The 15238-nt window shown below is 36.1% G+C and overlaps 1 protein-coding gene across 2 annotated transcripts in view; it reads right to left on the bottom strand.

The window, feature by feature from the left end:
- The window catches only part of AP3S1 (adaptor related protein complex 3 subunit sigma 1), a 29339-nt gene that overhangs the window by 4384 nt on the left and 9717 nt on the right, over window positions 1-15238 (bottom strand). The window contains exons 4-6 of one of the 2 annotated variants that reach the window (XM_021546186.3): window positions 11178-11249; window positions 6078-6185; window positions 3052-3093 (exon numbers count right to left, since the gene is read on the bottom strand). In XM_021546186.3, coding sequence (XP_021401861.2) covers window positions 3058-3093; window positions 6078-6185; window positions 11178-11249 — 216 coding nt within the window. In that variant the 3' untranslated portion in view covers window positions 3052-3057. The remainder of the gene's footprint in view (window positions 1-3051; window positions 3094-6077; window positions 6186-11177; window positions 11250-15238) is intronic. The other variant, XM_021546185.3, reaches the window with a different exon arrangement.

Raw genomic sequence — 15238 nt, forward strand, 5'->3', positions numbered from 1 at the left:
AAGATCCCTGACAAAACTGCTGTGATCTTTTTTTGACAGTGAGATTATCTTTCCCTATCAGATGCTGGAGTAGAGATTTTCAAACTATTACATTCTCTTCTCCTGTTGTAATTCTCTGTATTAAGTGAATTTGTAGACTAGTGGATACATAAAATGCACAGTAGAATGCTATTAAGCACAACTAATATCCACCCTATCAAGAACAATACAGTTACACAGTATTTCTAAGAGAGAGCAAACAGCTCATAAAAAATGTCTAATGGATAAAATGACTGAAAAGCACTTGAACTCCCAAGCTGGGTAACGAATACAATTCAAATGATTGTATGCAGCCCTCTCATTTCTTTTACTGGAAGTGAACTGTATTTGCAAGCACAAAAGTACAGCAAGTAGGCACTTTCAGCCCTATGTCCTTTTGAGGCATTTTCTAGAGACACCTGACTAATACAGTTTCCACTGTAATACTGAACTAAACAAGTTTCACCTGCCCTTGTTATCATGTAATTCAGCAGGTAAGCTGGTGATGTGCAAAGAAAAAACTGCTCCACTTGAAAAAACAAACATGTAGCAAGCTTCAAACATGCAGTGAATCATGAATTGTCTGTCACAGCAAGCAAATGACTGAAGCAAGTGAAACTAAAAATTCTTAATACATAATTTATGCAATTTCAGAAAGACCATATGAATTGCATACAGTTGGTATAACAATAAGCCAATACAATACAGTTTTGCTGCAGCTTCTTTGTACTCTCAATTTCATTTGTTGTTAAGGATGTGCTTTAATGCTGACATGCTGCATATTAAAATTCTAGGTTCCATAATTGCAAAAAAATGCTTGTAAACATGTTCATATACTTTTAAAGAGCAATACAATATATACAAAAGAAGACACTATTTCACAGATTGAAATAGACACATTTAATAACAGGATTTTTACTCTACTAATCCTAATCTATCAAGTGAGAAATATAAGATGTCATTAATTTACTTAGGTCATTATGAATCACTATAGGAATCAATTTTCTTTGTTCTTATCATCATCCTTTCTTAGAATTCCCAGATGGTAACTTCATATCAAAGAGATCCCAGCAACCTCATTTTACTCTTTAAAAAGAAATTCAGATAATTGGGTAAAGTATTGCACATCACAAACATCGTTAATATGCATACACAAATAAAAATGTTCCAACTGTCATCCCAAATAATTCTACACAGAGGTAGCTAGCACTAAAATAAATATATAAAAAAACACAGCCTACCGGAAAACAAAATAATGAAGGCTAACACTGCAAAATAAGCCACCCTTTTCCAGATACTTCAGAGGTACTAGGACCTCTTTGCTGCTGCTGTTTCATAGCAATGCTTCTTTTCAGAACAAGTATGACTTCAAAGCAGCAGGGATATGAAATCATGAAAGGATGCGATACATAATATAAAGGAATGATCATGTCCCCTGCTCATGAGGTTAAATAAATGAACGTAATTAGAGAAAAACCAAAATGAAGTCTGCAAGTATATCAAAATGAGGCCAAACAGATAAGAAGACTTAAGACATACTCTTAGAAATTTTAAGCACTTGAATCACAAAAAGAGTAATGGATGGGAATGATTAATTATTTCTTTGTTTGTTTTTCATTGCCAGACCCAAAAATAAAAATAGAGTATGTATGAGCAGAACACAGAAAAAGAAAAGTAGCTTTGCACAAAAAGAAACACAAAACCAAAAAAGAAACCAAACCAAAAATCTAAGATCAAGCTCCCTAGCGCTACCAATGAAATACAGACTGTATGTTACAAGTGCTAGTTAACATCTTAGGCAGACAAAGGTCACGTCCTTGATTTTCTTCATGTGCTGTAGCACACTTCAAATTTAGGTTAAAATGTTGCATGTTACCAAGAACTATTTTTAGCTAATGCTTTTACAACTCAGTGCTACTAAGTCCAATTGTGGAGTTATATTTGTTAAATCTCAATGGTATTGCAGTACACTATTATAGGAAAATCACATAAAAAGTAAAGAGCAAAGCTATTAATATATTCAATAAGTTTCAATTGCTTAGGATTCCACCTGTTTAAAATACCTGCAGTTTTAATACACAGAGACTTAAAACAAGTGGAAATTAATTTTCAAGTACTGCCATTAATACTGACTGATCATTCAAACTGTTGAGCTAAACTAAATGTTTCAAACAACAAATGGCAGCTGACATTGACCATAAACTGAACTTCAATCTTACAATTTCCTTCTCTTTTTTCTGTTCTTTCTTAACATTCACGTTCCGGGACTGCAGTTACCAGGGTATCTTAGGGCAAAATCCAGACATTCAGATCGTAATGACAGCAAATGTACATCTGAAGTTGAGTACATGCTGACAGCCCTTTTCATTTTTTGTTCAACATACTTAAGGTGGGATAATCAATGCTAGAATTTCTACACCATCTTTACAAATCGCACTGATAAATTTATTCTCTCTATACAGAACTATTTCAGTTTGTTGGTTTTGGTGGTGGGATTTTTAATGTTTCATTCACCTGAAGCTTATTCTGAAACTTCTACTTGCAAGCAGGTAAAAGTTCTTTCTTTTTATCTGGAAATACTAAACAGTGAAGCAAAAGAGTTCATACTACTTATTTTAGATTATCAGGGACAAAATTCTCCCAACAAAGAAGTTATTTGTATTATGTCATCATATTGTGTTATCTGTGTGTTTATTTTTTATTGACATTAATTTCGCAGCATTTCTTGGCTAATATTCACACAAGTTTATAGTCCTTTGTTTCTTAACAATGATACAAAGAAAAGTTAAATTCTATAATGCAGGAATAGAAATAAAAAAAATATGATGCCAATGAAAAGCTAGTAAAATACACTATAGCCAATAAAAAGATGAGGGAACTACAAGAAACTAGCACAAAAAGTAGGCTACAAGGACCAGTATGGGTATTTTTACACATAATTTTTGAGTCTGGCCTACGTAATTTATTGCCTTTGACATCATTTTGCTTTCCCTTTTAGTTAAAAGTACATTTTTTTCTATAAGTCAGCAATACCTTTGTCTACCTGTCCTGTCTGGGAGACTGAAAGATAAAGGTCTGTAAGAGAGAAGAATGGAAAGAGCCAGAAAAGATCAGGAGGTTCAGAAAAAATGAGGCCCAGCTTAAAAATCTAAATCATATGCAGTTGAACACTCCAAATAGAGAAGAGGTAGCCCAGGTTTACCTACAATACTTCCAGAAGCTCAGAATAAAATCCCAATGACCCCTCTCCCAAAGAGTTCCCTCCCTTTATCACAATGATTCTTTAGCTTTAGGATTGACCAGAACCCCATTCACAGATTAACACTAAACTGAAAAGCAGGGAAATGCATATAAGACAACATTTCTCAGGGTACAAATAGTTTCTTTTATAGCCCATCCAAACAATATTAGCTGAATCACAAATCAAAGCTAGAGACTCCCTTATATTAATTAATTAATTGTTTAATTAATCTCTGTTGAAAATATTCACAAATTACTCGAGCTGATACCTTTGCTCAAATATATGTGAAATTAATAAATACATTCAGTCTTTTTCACTAAATTCTAACTGAAAGCCTGTTTAGATGCCTAGTGCATAACTAAACAAATACCTGATGTTAAATAGCTAAATTCTGTGCCTTACTGAAAGCCAGATAGGCACCATAAAAACTGAAGTATTTCTGAAAATGTAACCTAGTTACAGGTTTATTAGTTTCATCATTTCAGCTATAAAAGAAAAGGCCATTTACCCTAAAAATAGCTGCTTTGTAAATGCAAGAGGTATGATGGTGGTCTAAGAGCCAAAGGGACTAAAGCAACAGTGCTGTGGGGCACAGGTGGCACTCCTCTAAACTATTGACTACATCAATACTAATTTCTCAATTTTATTTTTTTTTAATTAAAGAAAACTAAGAAGATTCACTAGTTTTGATTTCTTAGTGACCAGCATTCAAAATTTATAAAGTTATTACTTATTTTGATTCCCTTGGAGTTGCTTGTGTCTTGAAAATATGTGTTCAGGAAAGACATATTCAAAGATTTAAAATCTTGATCAAAAATACAAAAGGAAAAGAAATAGCAATCAGGAATTTTCTGTGGATACACATGAAACAAATGATTAATGATTTAAGGAAATAATTATCCATTATTGTGATGTATCTCAGCATTACAATAACTGTTAAATTTGAAAAGAAATAGTAACTGAATTAAGGAAAAAGAAAGTATTTGTGGTGAGCAGATTGTGTAATATTCTGCTTCATCCCAGTCACCAAGTGTTTGAATTGATCACTGCTACTTCTTTACCTTCTATAATTTATTACTGAATGTAAAGGAATAAGTTCCTCTTGCTTTGTATATATTTCAAGTCATATGTGGTTTTTTTCAGATCGTCTACAGTCTTTTTTCAGATCGTCTACAGTCTACTTTTATATTAAAAGCTCTTACAAGAAAGAATGACTTGTTGATGAATAATGGAATACAGCAAGTATTGCAGCTGGCTGTGCTGAATCGATGTGTTTCAGAAGACCAGTCAGAGATTGATCTACAGTTGATTTGGTAAAATTTACAGAATTAAATGCTTTCAGATACAAGCAATATGTACATAATATATAGTACACACCTGCTGATCAAGCTCAGCTTTTGGGAACACAGCTACTTTTTTTAATCAAATAAGGAAAAATGCATGTATACAAAAGTTATTCAAATATAATAAAAAAATATGAGAATAACTCCAAATATTAATCTCTGTGATCACTGTTTCATTCTGAGTGTGATAAAAACATTAAAATGAACACTTTGGATATGCTCAAAATCTACTATAGAATCCTTTCAGATGCATACTGCCATGTACTGTGTCATATCATACCTAGCTTTTTCTTGTTTCTCACATATTGTTGTCCTGTTCTTGGATATAGTTTGGAAGTTGTGCAAAACAAATATGTAAATGTATTAAAAAAACTTGAGGTGGCACAACTTGAGACTGCAGAATCAGGAGAACAGTATACATTGTGGTACAAAAAAAAAAGCTGAAAAATTAATTTTTCTCTTTACTGCACTTCAGTTAGAACTAAGAAGTTCTCTGGGTCCTTTCCTAAAATGCCATTTAGTTCATATTTATGCCACCTCCAAGATTTCAGTCTGCTCATCTGACTTCAACTTTAGAAAGTCTTCAATTCAAGCAAAGGCTTGTTTAGAAACTTGGATATTACTGCTTTGGTGAATTCCTCTGTGGAATTACTCTCATCACGTAGAATCCAGCACAGACTTAGCAAAGATATATTAGCAGCATTTTGGCTTACAAGGCACCAAGGGTGACGTTAATGGGACAGTAAAGTTCTGTATCAAAGATAAAGTAATTCTAAGATCCTTTCTTAAGCTAAATGTCTTTCCTAAACACAAATTAAACAATTGTTGAATTGAAAAAAGATTCCCAAAACTCTTGTGTGATCCCTCACTCAGCCCAGTATGGACAAATACCAAATATAATTTTCTCACTCACTGAAGACCAAAGGTTCAGATTATCAAAATTGCAGAATTCATATTCATTTTGAAGCGTCTAAAACTGGGCTTTAAAGTCTATCTAGTCCACTTCAGTCCAATTTATTTCCTTGTATTGCAGTATTACTGCCGTTATTTATTTCAGGTGCTTAGAAGCACACTATCAAACAAGAATATGTAGTCTTTGAAGACACACTTTGTTTCTTTATCTAATTTTTATTTAAGTGCTGAAGTCACTAGTTCAGCATAACAAGTAGGCTGGAACTAAAAGGCTTTATACAACAGAAACTTGGAGAACTACAGAAGTATCTTAATAGCAATGGTGCACAATGCAATTAGATAAGAAAAGCAAAATCTAACCAGCAGCAATAAACAGTTTATTACTTCTGATGAAAAGTACAATACCCTGAGATACAATGCAGATTTTTGTCACTAAAGCAGGCAGCTTACACTATTTAGTTTTCTATGATGGACAAAGAGCATTATATAGCATGCATTTACTACAACCCTATGTTTAGTTTAGAAGCTACACAAATCAAAGCTACACAGTGCATCACTCTTACCTCAGATTTCTCCAGTTTATTTTGAGCATCAATCTGAGTGACAATTTCATTCATATTGGTCTCCAAAACCATTCCACCCATGACCATTTCAGCCAATATATTATGGACCTAAAAGAAGCCAAAGGAGAATTTAAAAATGCGAAACATTCTATATACAATCTGGAAAAAAGGTATAGGTACCTCAATACAGTGAAACAAAGCTCATCATTTCATGTTCATTTCTCCAGTATCTTTGTTCACAGCTCTATTACAAACTCACATGCTATACCACTTATCAACACTAAGAAACTTTCACACTCCTCTTTGTTCCCATTTTCCATCACATTATTAGAGTTTGAATTAGCATCAACAGCAACAACACCTCTAGGAAGCAGGTCCTACAAGACTAAACACATTGCTCACAAGTAGATGTGTAAACACTCCTCTGGTCTACACCTGAGAAGAGACACTGATGCTCACCTATTACAGATACCAAGATTTGGCTCAGAAGTAGAACTGACATTCCTGAGACACCTGATAAATATGGAGTCTTCAGTATCTACAGCTAAGAGTGACAGCTAAGACCCAAACTGCAAGACCACAAAAACCATAAGCAAATGTCCCAGCCAGGGACACTACTGAAATGGGTATGCTTGAATATCTCTCTTCCCTGCAGCCCTGACTTGAGGATGAAAGCCTTGGTTCATGAATCACTACTTCACATTCTGCACTCAAACCGTATTAAGGACATGGTTTGGGTCTTTTTTGTTTTTAAAAGGCATCCTTCTGCACACTTACTTGTAAAAATCTAGGGTTACAATGTAACGCATAGTATTTTAATCCTGTATTAGTATTTAAATCTGAAGAAAAGGAGGGTTTTTCTACTTTTCAGAAATACACATATACGATCTCATATCTCAAAAGCATAATTCTAACTACTCTTTTGGATATTCTCCCAATTTCCTAATGGATCGAGGATAGAAATCAAATAATCTGGAGGTAGTACATCAAAAATCAACACAGTTCTTGGTTTTGTGCCATACCTAAAAAAGATTTGTTTCCCTGTCAAATTTTAAGTGTATTTCTGAAAAAAATTATAATTAATGTATCTAGAGAGGCTGAAAGCAGTTCCTCTTCAGGCCCTTTGGGCTGTTCCAACACCTTTCTTTTTATATACTTCTTACTCCTTTGCCTCCAGTCTCTAGAACATTTAACTTCTTCCTCAATGCAAACCACCATAGTACCTTGGGTCATGCTTCTTACCTTTCTCTGCATTTTTTCCTATTTTCAGAGTGCAATAATGAAGTCTAACACACAGTATTTAAAAATGTTCAAAGCATATATGGCTTTGAAGAAGGTTAACTATTTTGTCTTGCCCCACTTTTCTTCTAAAGGGATGGCTTTCTAAATAACAGCATTTAATTAATTTTATTTGATAATCTCCATAGGAAAGGAAATCAGAGCTTTAACTAATAAAGTTACATAACTCTCGTAATCCATTGACACCCTCCTCTTAAATGTATTTTTGCTCATATGCAAACAGCAGCAAGATAAAAGTAAACAATAACTGGTTTTTCTTTTCAAATTAAAATTCATTGGAAATATATATTAAATGTACAAATACACATGATTGTATTTATTTTTTCTTATTTAAAAAAATCACTAATTATTTTTGCTAAGAAACAGTGACAACAAAAACATCTTAAAGAAAATGCATTAAGAGGAAATGAAGTGCAAGAGACTTCAATAGTGTATTCAAAATAGTATTTAAGTGAAAGACTGTATGCACAACAAACAGACATCTTATATTCCAAAAGGGATCTGACTGTCGAAAACACCAACTTTTTAAAATTTGAAATTGCTGATCTGTAATAAAAATGTTGAAGTGTTTTTACAAAAATCAAGAGTGCTTCCTATTTATGTTTGATGCATTCTCTAAAAGTATGAATGCATATTCTAAAGAAGAAGGAATTTATGAATAAAAAACTCTCTCAGGAAAATTTGGCAAAACACATTTTCCTGTCTTCAAGAAATTTGATTCTGGATGGCTCACTCATCTGGTTAGATAATAAACTCTTGCAAGAGATCATGATACTCCCAGAGATAGTTCAACAGGTGCCAAAAACTAATGAAAAAACCAAAGTATTCCCTTACATCCCTAGCTGAATGTATTCTATTATTTTAGTTGTATAATAGCTTTCAGTGGTGTCTTTTTCATCAGAGAGCATTAGGCTCTTGGATCCAGTGTGGGAATCAGTGCAGGATTGAAATAAACCTGCCCCTCCTCCTCACAAGACATGTCAAAATTTCTTGCTCCAGCAAAATTTTTGGCTGCTTGTAATACAGATGAAGAGAAGTTAAATTCTCTCCTGTATGAACCGCACTCCCCAACACCCCAAGTCCTCATCTGCTACTACATATTAGAAACACTCATTCCCATCTATATTCCATTCTCTAAATGAATTTATCATATTCTATCAATATCCTTGAATAAGCATCTGTCTTAGCTCCAGGTTACTCTAAGTCACTGCAGAATCCTGTACAATTATAAACACAATTATGCTGATGAGCATAAACATTTCCTTACAGAAATACCACATAAAATGTTACTAAGGAGGCAACAGCTGTTGAGATTACACAGTTTAACTGTTCTACATGCCATGCCATCTTTTTACAAGAAAAAATGTTGGTTTAGGCAGCTGTCACAAGAGAAGTGCAAGAAAGCAACCTCCCACAGCTCCACCAAAAACTGAAGACACAGAGTAACTCTCATTAAAATAACAACAAATCCTCACTTTTCCTCAATATCAGACCACTCAAATTACAAACATTTTAAAGATTTCACCCCAAACAGCACCCACACATAAGTTAGACTGTCTAGATCAAACAGGAGCAGCTGCTTTTTCCCTTTTCTGCACTTGAAATATCTTAACAAGAAAGAGAAAGTTAATGCATTTGTTCTGAAGGCTCAGAGCATTATGTTTATTGACAAATTGACCATATCAGCAGTTCAAAGACAATTTAATACTCTCATTTAATTCTCACAGATACATCTTCCTATTTTCTTCTCTGACCTCTAAGAATACTGCTGAACTTAAACTGGATGGAGGAAAAAAAGCAAGAATGGAGATGACATCAAATTAGTTACAGTTGCCCAACTACTGCTACTGGTATAGCTGGTGACAGCCTTGCCTTACTACAGAAGTTCATGTCTCTATATTGAATTATTTTGTTCATTTACAATCAAGTTAAAAATTATTGCACTGGTTAATATCACGTTCATAGTTTTTTAACTCAAGGTTTCATCAGCCTTTATTGTGAAAATGTATTATTTTTACTGAAGTATCTAACTAGTATAGTTTAGGGTTCCCATTTTCCTCAGAGTTTGAAAAATCTGGTCTAAACTTTTAATGGGATTCTCAGGTAGATTTTTAGATTTTTAGTAAATCAAACAAAACAGTTACATTCTACTCTCCATTTGATATGTCATTTTCAAGAAGAAATATAATCTCATAGCCAATACAAAGTAAAATACTCTTCAAGAAATTTAACTGAAGCCCCTAAGTTTTCTACATATTATCAGAAATATTTTGTCTATGAAGTTATGTTATTCAATACTCTTTAATGAAACATGCCACAGAGTAACATCTTGGAGTACATCTCAGCCAGAGATCAAAGTCCTTCCCACAAAATGACTGCAGTACTTTTGTCCTTTAAGCTCAGAAGCCAATATGTAAACACTCAAACTCTTTTGTACTTTAATCTGTCACTTGGAAATATCCAACATGTTCCAGTAATGGAAATTACTAGAAAACCTAATGACTTTTCATGACCTAAGTATGGTTAAACACACACTCTAGGTAATCTGCATTTCACTGTTTGGTAAAGGTGCAAGTATTTCTTCCAAAAGAACTTCCTGACTTTGAAACAAACTGAGTCAGTTTGAAATATTTCTTTCAGATACCTAACTTGGTATCTGTTTTTTCTATCTTACTTTCCTTTGACATCTTTTGCTGTTAATGAAGAAAGATGTTCACAGATAGGGAAAGGCGACTGTACAGAAATCAACAGCAGACACAAAATGCAACTGAAGGAATAAATTCTGTATATTAAATTCTCAGCATTTTGGGTATTACACCAAGAAATGCCAAAGTCCTTTTAAATGAAAGGTGACTGTAAGAGCATTTCTCTAAACTAGATTATTAAGTACAATACTTGTTTCTTATAGCTGAGAATATTCAAACAACATTGTTTCTAAATGTTTGAAAAAAGACTAAGTCTGTTTGAGATTTTAAACAGAAAGATCCACACAGCATTTAAATGACATAATCACAGCATATGAAATGCACCTTCCAATCCTAACTGGAAAACACATTAATAACTTCAGTTCTGAGTTATATAAAATGTAGCCATAAACAAAATACAACACATTCTTTCCTGAAGCTCTACCTACTCTAAGAATATTCAGATGTCTTAAATTTTACCATTTTATGTGCAATATTATTATGCAAATATCCTGTATTACTTTATTGTTCCTCAGAAAGGCACGTTCCATTGTGGCTTCAAGGAATAAAAATAATATTTTAGCAGAAACAGTCTAGATTTCACTGACAATTAATTAACAGAATCAAGGAACCAGTAAGGTTGGAAAAGACCTCCAAGATCCTCAGGTCCAACCTCTGACCAAACACCACAATGTCAATTAAGCCACAGGACTAAGTGCCATGTCCACTTATTTCTTGAACACTTCTAGTTATGGTGTCTCCATCACTTTCTCAGACAGTCTGCCTCAATGCCTGACACCTCTTTCAGGGAAGAAGTATTTCAGCTTGAGGCCATCTCCTCTTGTCTGTCCATGGTTACCTGGGAGAAGAGATCAACCCTCATCCTGTTACAACCTCCCTTCAGGTAACTGCAGAGGGCAGCATGAATCCCCCAAACCTCCTCCTCTCCAGCCTGAACACACCCTGCTCCCTCAGCCACACTTCACATGACTTACTCTCTAGACCCTTCACCAGCTTTGTTACTCTTCTCTGGAAAGTAAGGCAGAGTTTAATAACAAGTATCAGCAGAAACAAACATTTTACTTGGTAAAAATATTACAGGATGTCATCACAGTACCTTGTCTACATGGAAGATTAAATCCAGCTCACAGACATTTTCAAAACATTTGTCTAGTGTTTCCACAAATACCTGCAAAAAGGGGAAAAAAGCACCAAAGGTCAATCTAACAAAAACTCTACAATTCCATTAGGTGTGAGGTTTGAGAAAAGCAAATAGAGAAATTAAACACTGGTCAGATCTTAAGGCATTAAAGGTATCTCCAGAAATTATGTTGTTAACATTATGTCAAAAGTATGTTATCTATGTAGAGGGCAAAACTGTATGCAGAAGCCAACTTAGGTTAAAATTCTGTATAAAGTCACACTGTTTTAAAAAACAGATATATATTGAAAAACCGGTAATATAACCTACACTCTAATTTTCTCAGCTGTAATTCAAAGTACTCCTTCTCATTTCAATATAACTCCATTATGAAGCAAAGAAAGCCAACTTTTCCCATCACTATTTTTAATAATTACTGCATTGCAGACATCTCCTATTTAACCAGACTGTTAACTTTGCTGTTAACTGTTAGCATCACTCCTTCAGTAGCAGTACAGTCAGACCCACTGAATCCAGGATGAAAAAGGCATCCGTCTGTCACATCTCCTGATCCTGGCATTTATGTTTGTACTTTAGTATGCCAAGAGCACCTGGTCCTCACTTAGTCCAGATAATGAAATGATGATTGTACTTGCAGTCCTGAAATTCCTGAATGCCAATCACTACGTGCTTGTGGTGAATGCTGTGCTTGTGGCGAGTGCTGTCAGAGACTCGAGTCTTACAGAGTTGTATGCACAGCTCCCTTTGTCTAAGGGATAAGACCTACAGATGTAAGTTACCTCAGGATCTTTCTAAGTTAAATGTAAGATTGAGCTTAGGGTCTTCAAAGTTAAAACGAATTTTTGTAAAAATTTATTGATCATTTATTAATGGCAAGAAAATAAACTGCAGCTTGTTAAAAATTTTAGTAAGTTTTATATGTTTCAAGCCATTTTATCACAATGTGTATTTGATATTATTTATTAAGCTGTCACTGTATGCAATTTTTTATTCATTTCTTAACTCAAACATCCTAAAGATGCAATATGGAAGACAAATACCTCATTTTCTTTCTCTGTTCCACATGATTTATTCAGTATTTGAGAGGCCCCAGATTATAAACTGCCAGGCCCAGAAAAACAGGAATGAGGAACCATGTTCTGACATAGAATACAGAATTGTTTAAGTTGGAAACCTAAAGATCAATGAGTCCAACAGGTAAGCTAGCACTGCCAAATCCAGCTCTAACCCAAGTACCTGAGTGCCACATCTAGATGCTTTTAAAACACTAGGAATGGAGACTCCACCACTTCCCTGGGCAGCTGTGGTAGTCTGTTATTTTACAGTTGGTTCTTCTGTAGGATGTTTTAATATTCCTTGTTAAAAATTAGTAATGGTTCAGTCTATGTACCCCATTTGGCTTCCCTAATGGTTCAGTCCTGAGTTGTTTACCACAGTTTCCCACACCAAAATGTATGTCAATCCACATGTTAATCCACCTGTATACCTCCCTTGTTCCCTTGTCTTACCCCTGTCAAAGATAGCACACTCCTTTGGTTCTGGAGTGTTCCCTGTCTTTCATCCCTTCTTCGAAGCAGAATTGGATTGTGAGGTTTCATCCCTCCCCATGCTGACTTCTATAGGGGAGCCCTTACCCTGCACCCCTCCCCTAATGCGCTCCTGTTGCTCAAAGGTTGCATCCTCCCCATGTTCCTGCCATCCCTTAAAAGTAACCCTTTCAGGTTCAGATTTTGTCACTTGCTCTGCCCCGACTTCGAGATTACATCTTTGGAGACTCAGACAAGTGTCCTTCCCTTATTCCTGTGCCTCAGTTTCCTCGTGCTCTGTGCCCTGCTGCGCTCCCCACGCTGCAGCGATCACCACCCCCCGCAGCAGTCTCAGCAGAGACTGGGGGGTTGCTGCTTGTGTGTCTCCCCTCCGGCCACAAGTGGGACAGCTGCCAGCAATCCTCCATCCCTCGGCCGCTGAGAGCCAGGCACGGGCAGCCCATTCCAATGTCCGATAACCCTTTCAGTGACATTTTTTAAAATATCCATTTTAAACCTCCATTGGCACAGATTGAGGCTGTTTCCTCTTGTCCCATTTCTTCTTTCTTGGGAGAACAGATTGAAGCATTTCTATAACCTCCTTTCACATAGTTGTATAGAAAGAGAAGGTCCCCCAGTCCTTTTCTCCAGGTTAAACACCCTCAGCTCTCTCAGCCATGACTCCTTATAAGACTTGTGCTCCAGCCCCTTCACCGGCTCCACCGCCCTTCTCTGGTCTTGCTCCACCCCGTCAGGGTCTTTTTTTAGTACAGTGGAGCCCAAAACTGGACACAGGATTTGAGGCATGGCTTCACCAGTGTCCAGTACTGAGGGTCATTAGCCTCACTATTACTCATCAAATCAAGCTGCCACTGGCCTTCCTGGCTGCCTGGGCACAGCTGGCTGATGTTCAGACATTGTCAACCAGCACCCCCAGGTCCTTTTCCAGTGGGCAGCTTTCCAGCCACTCTGCCCCAGTCTGAAGCACTGCAGGGACTGCTGTGACCCAAGGGCATGACCTGGCATTTGGCCCTGTCAAACCTCCTACAACTGACCTTCACCCATCCCTCCAGCCTGTCTGAATCCCTCCAGCAGATCAACACTCCCAGCCAGCACAAAGTCATCTGCAAACTGGCTGAGGGAACACTCAAACCCCTCATCCAGATCCTTTATAAAGATATTAAAGAGGCCTGGCACCAACACTCAGCTCTGGACAATACCACTGCTGACCAGACATCACCTGGACGTAACTCCATTCACCTCCACTCCTTCTGGATGTAAGTCCTGCTTCTACAGACATGTATTAGTATCTATGGACCCAGAGAAACAGATCTGCTTGACATCACCCATTCCCAATTGTCTACTTCTCATTATCAACAAAGATTACTTTCACATCTTAATCGCTGGTCTTCAGATCCTGCTCACACTGTAAGAGAGAAGATGAACACATCCTGCCCTTGCTATTACTTCTAAAGTCTTTAAAATGTTGAAATCAAACTGCAAATCAACTGATGATCCATGCATTTTTAGACAATTCCTTAACACCAAAAATACAAATCTGTCACCTAAACTAGGAACACAGAGCACATTCAGAGGCAGACTCAGGACAGTAAGGTTCAATGTCAAGTTAACTAAGAAATTAATATTTCTGTTAAATTATACTAAAGCTAAGCAAAGCAAGATTTTTTTCTTCTAGCAGTTGTTAATTCATTGCAATAATAAGTCTTCTATAACAAGGGATGTAAGCAAACAAAAAAACTTGTATGTTAAGCAGAAAAAACTACATATTTGACAACACGCGCAGCAAAACAAATCACCAAAGATGTTCTCTTACTTTCCTTGCACCTTAGGAGAATGCAGTTACAAGGACAGTGATGTTTGACATTAGCTGCAAGAAGATTGGAAAAGTGCAAATGCAACCTCTGTCCAACAATTTTAGTTACAAGAGCTAAGAGTTTGACACTATTCCTCTTATAGTCACCGACTTTGCACATGATTCACACACTCTGACATCTGTCTAGTTCCTTGGAAAACAAAAGAATCCATTGAAGACAAAGGCAACTCAAGAATCCTAAAAACATCGCCCCCTCTCCCCATGTGTTTAGTAGCAAGGCAGGCTCACACATCAACAACATAAAAGTTTAACTTTTGTGTCATTCTTCCAGTACATAAAGCTTCTATAGCAACACTAGATTCATTGTTAAGAGTGGTTGCTTTTAAACCTTCACCTGTTACATAGCAACCCAACCACACACTAAATAAACTCACAAATCTCTGCTTACAATGCATGACCAAATGTGCAACAAACATTTTTTAATCTAAGAGGAAACAGCTGGCACGCACTATTCCTTCACAGAGATCATGGAAACTTTGAAAATTCCCCCCTCTTCCATTCATGATGGTGAGTTCACTCAGAATAATGCCAGAAATGACAGGGTCTACATCCATTATAAATGGTCTTTTAAACCATTGGCCTGCAAGGTAGACTAG

This window comes from Lonchura striata, chromosome Z (genome assembly GCF_046129695.1).
Source record: "Lonchura striata isolate bLonStr1 chromosome Z, bLonStr1.mat, whole genome shotgun sequence".
Taxonomy (NCBI): Eukaryota; Metazoa; Chordata; class Aves; order Passeriformes; family Estrildidae; genus Lonchura; species Lonchura striata.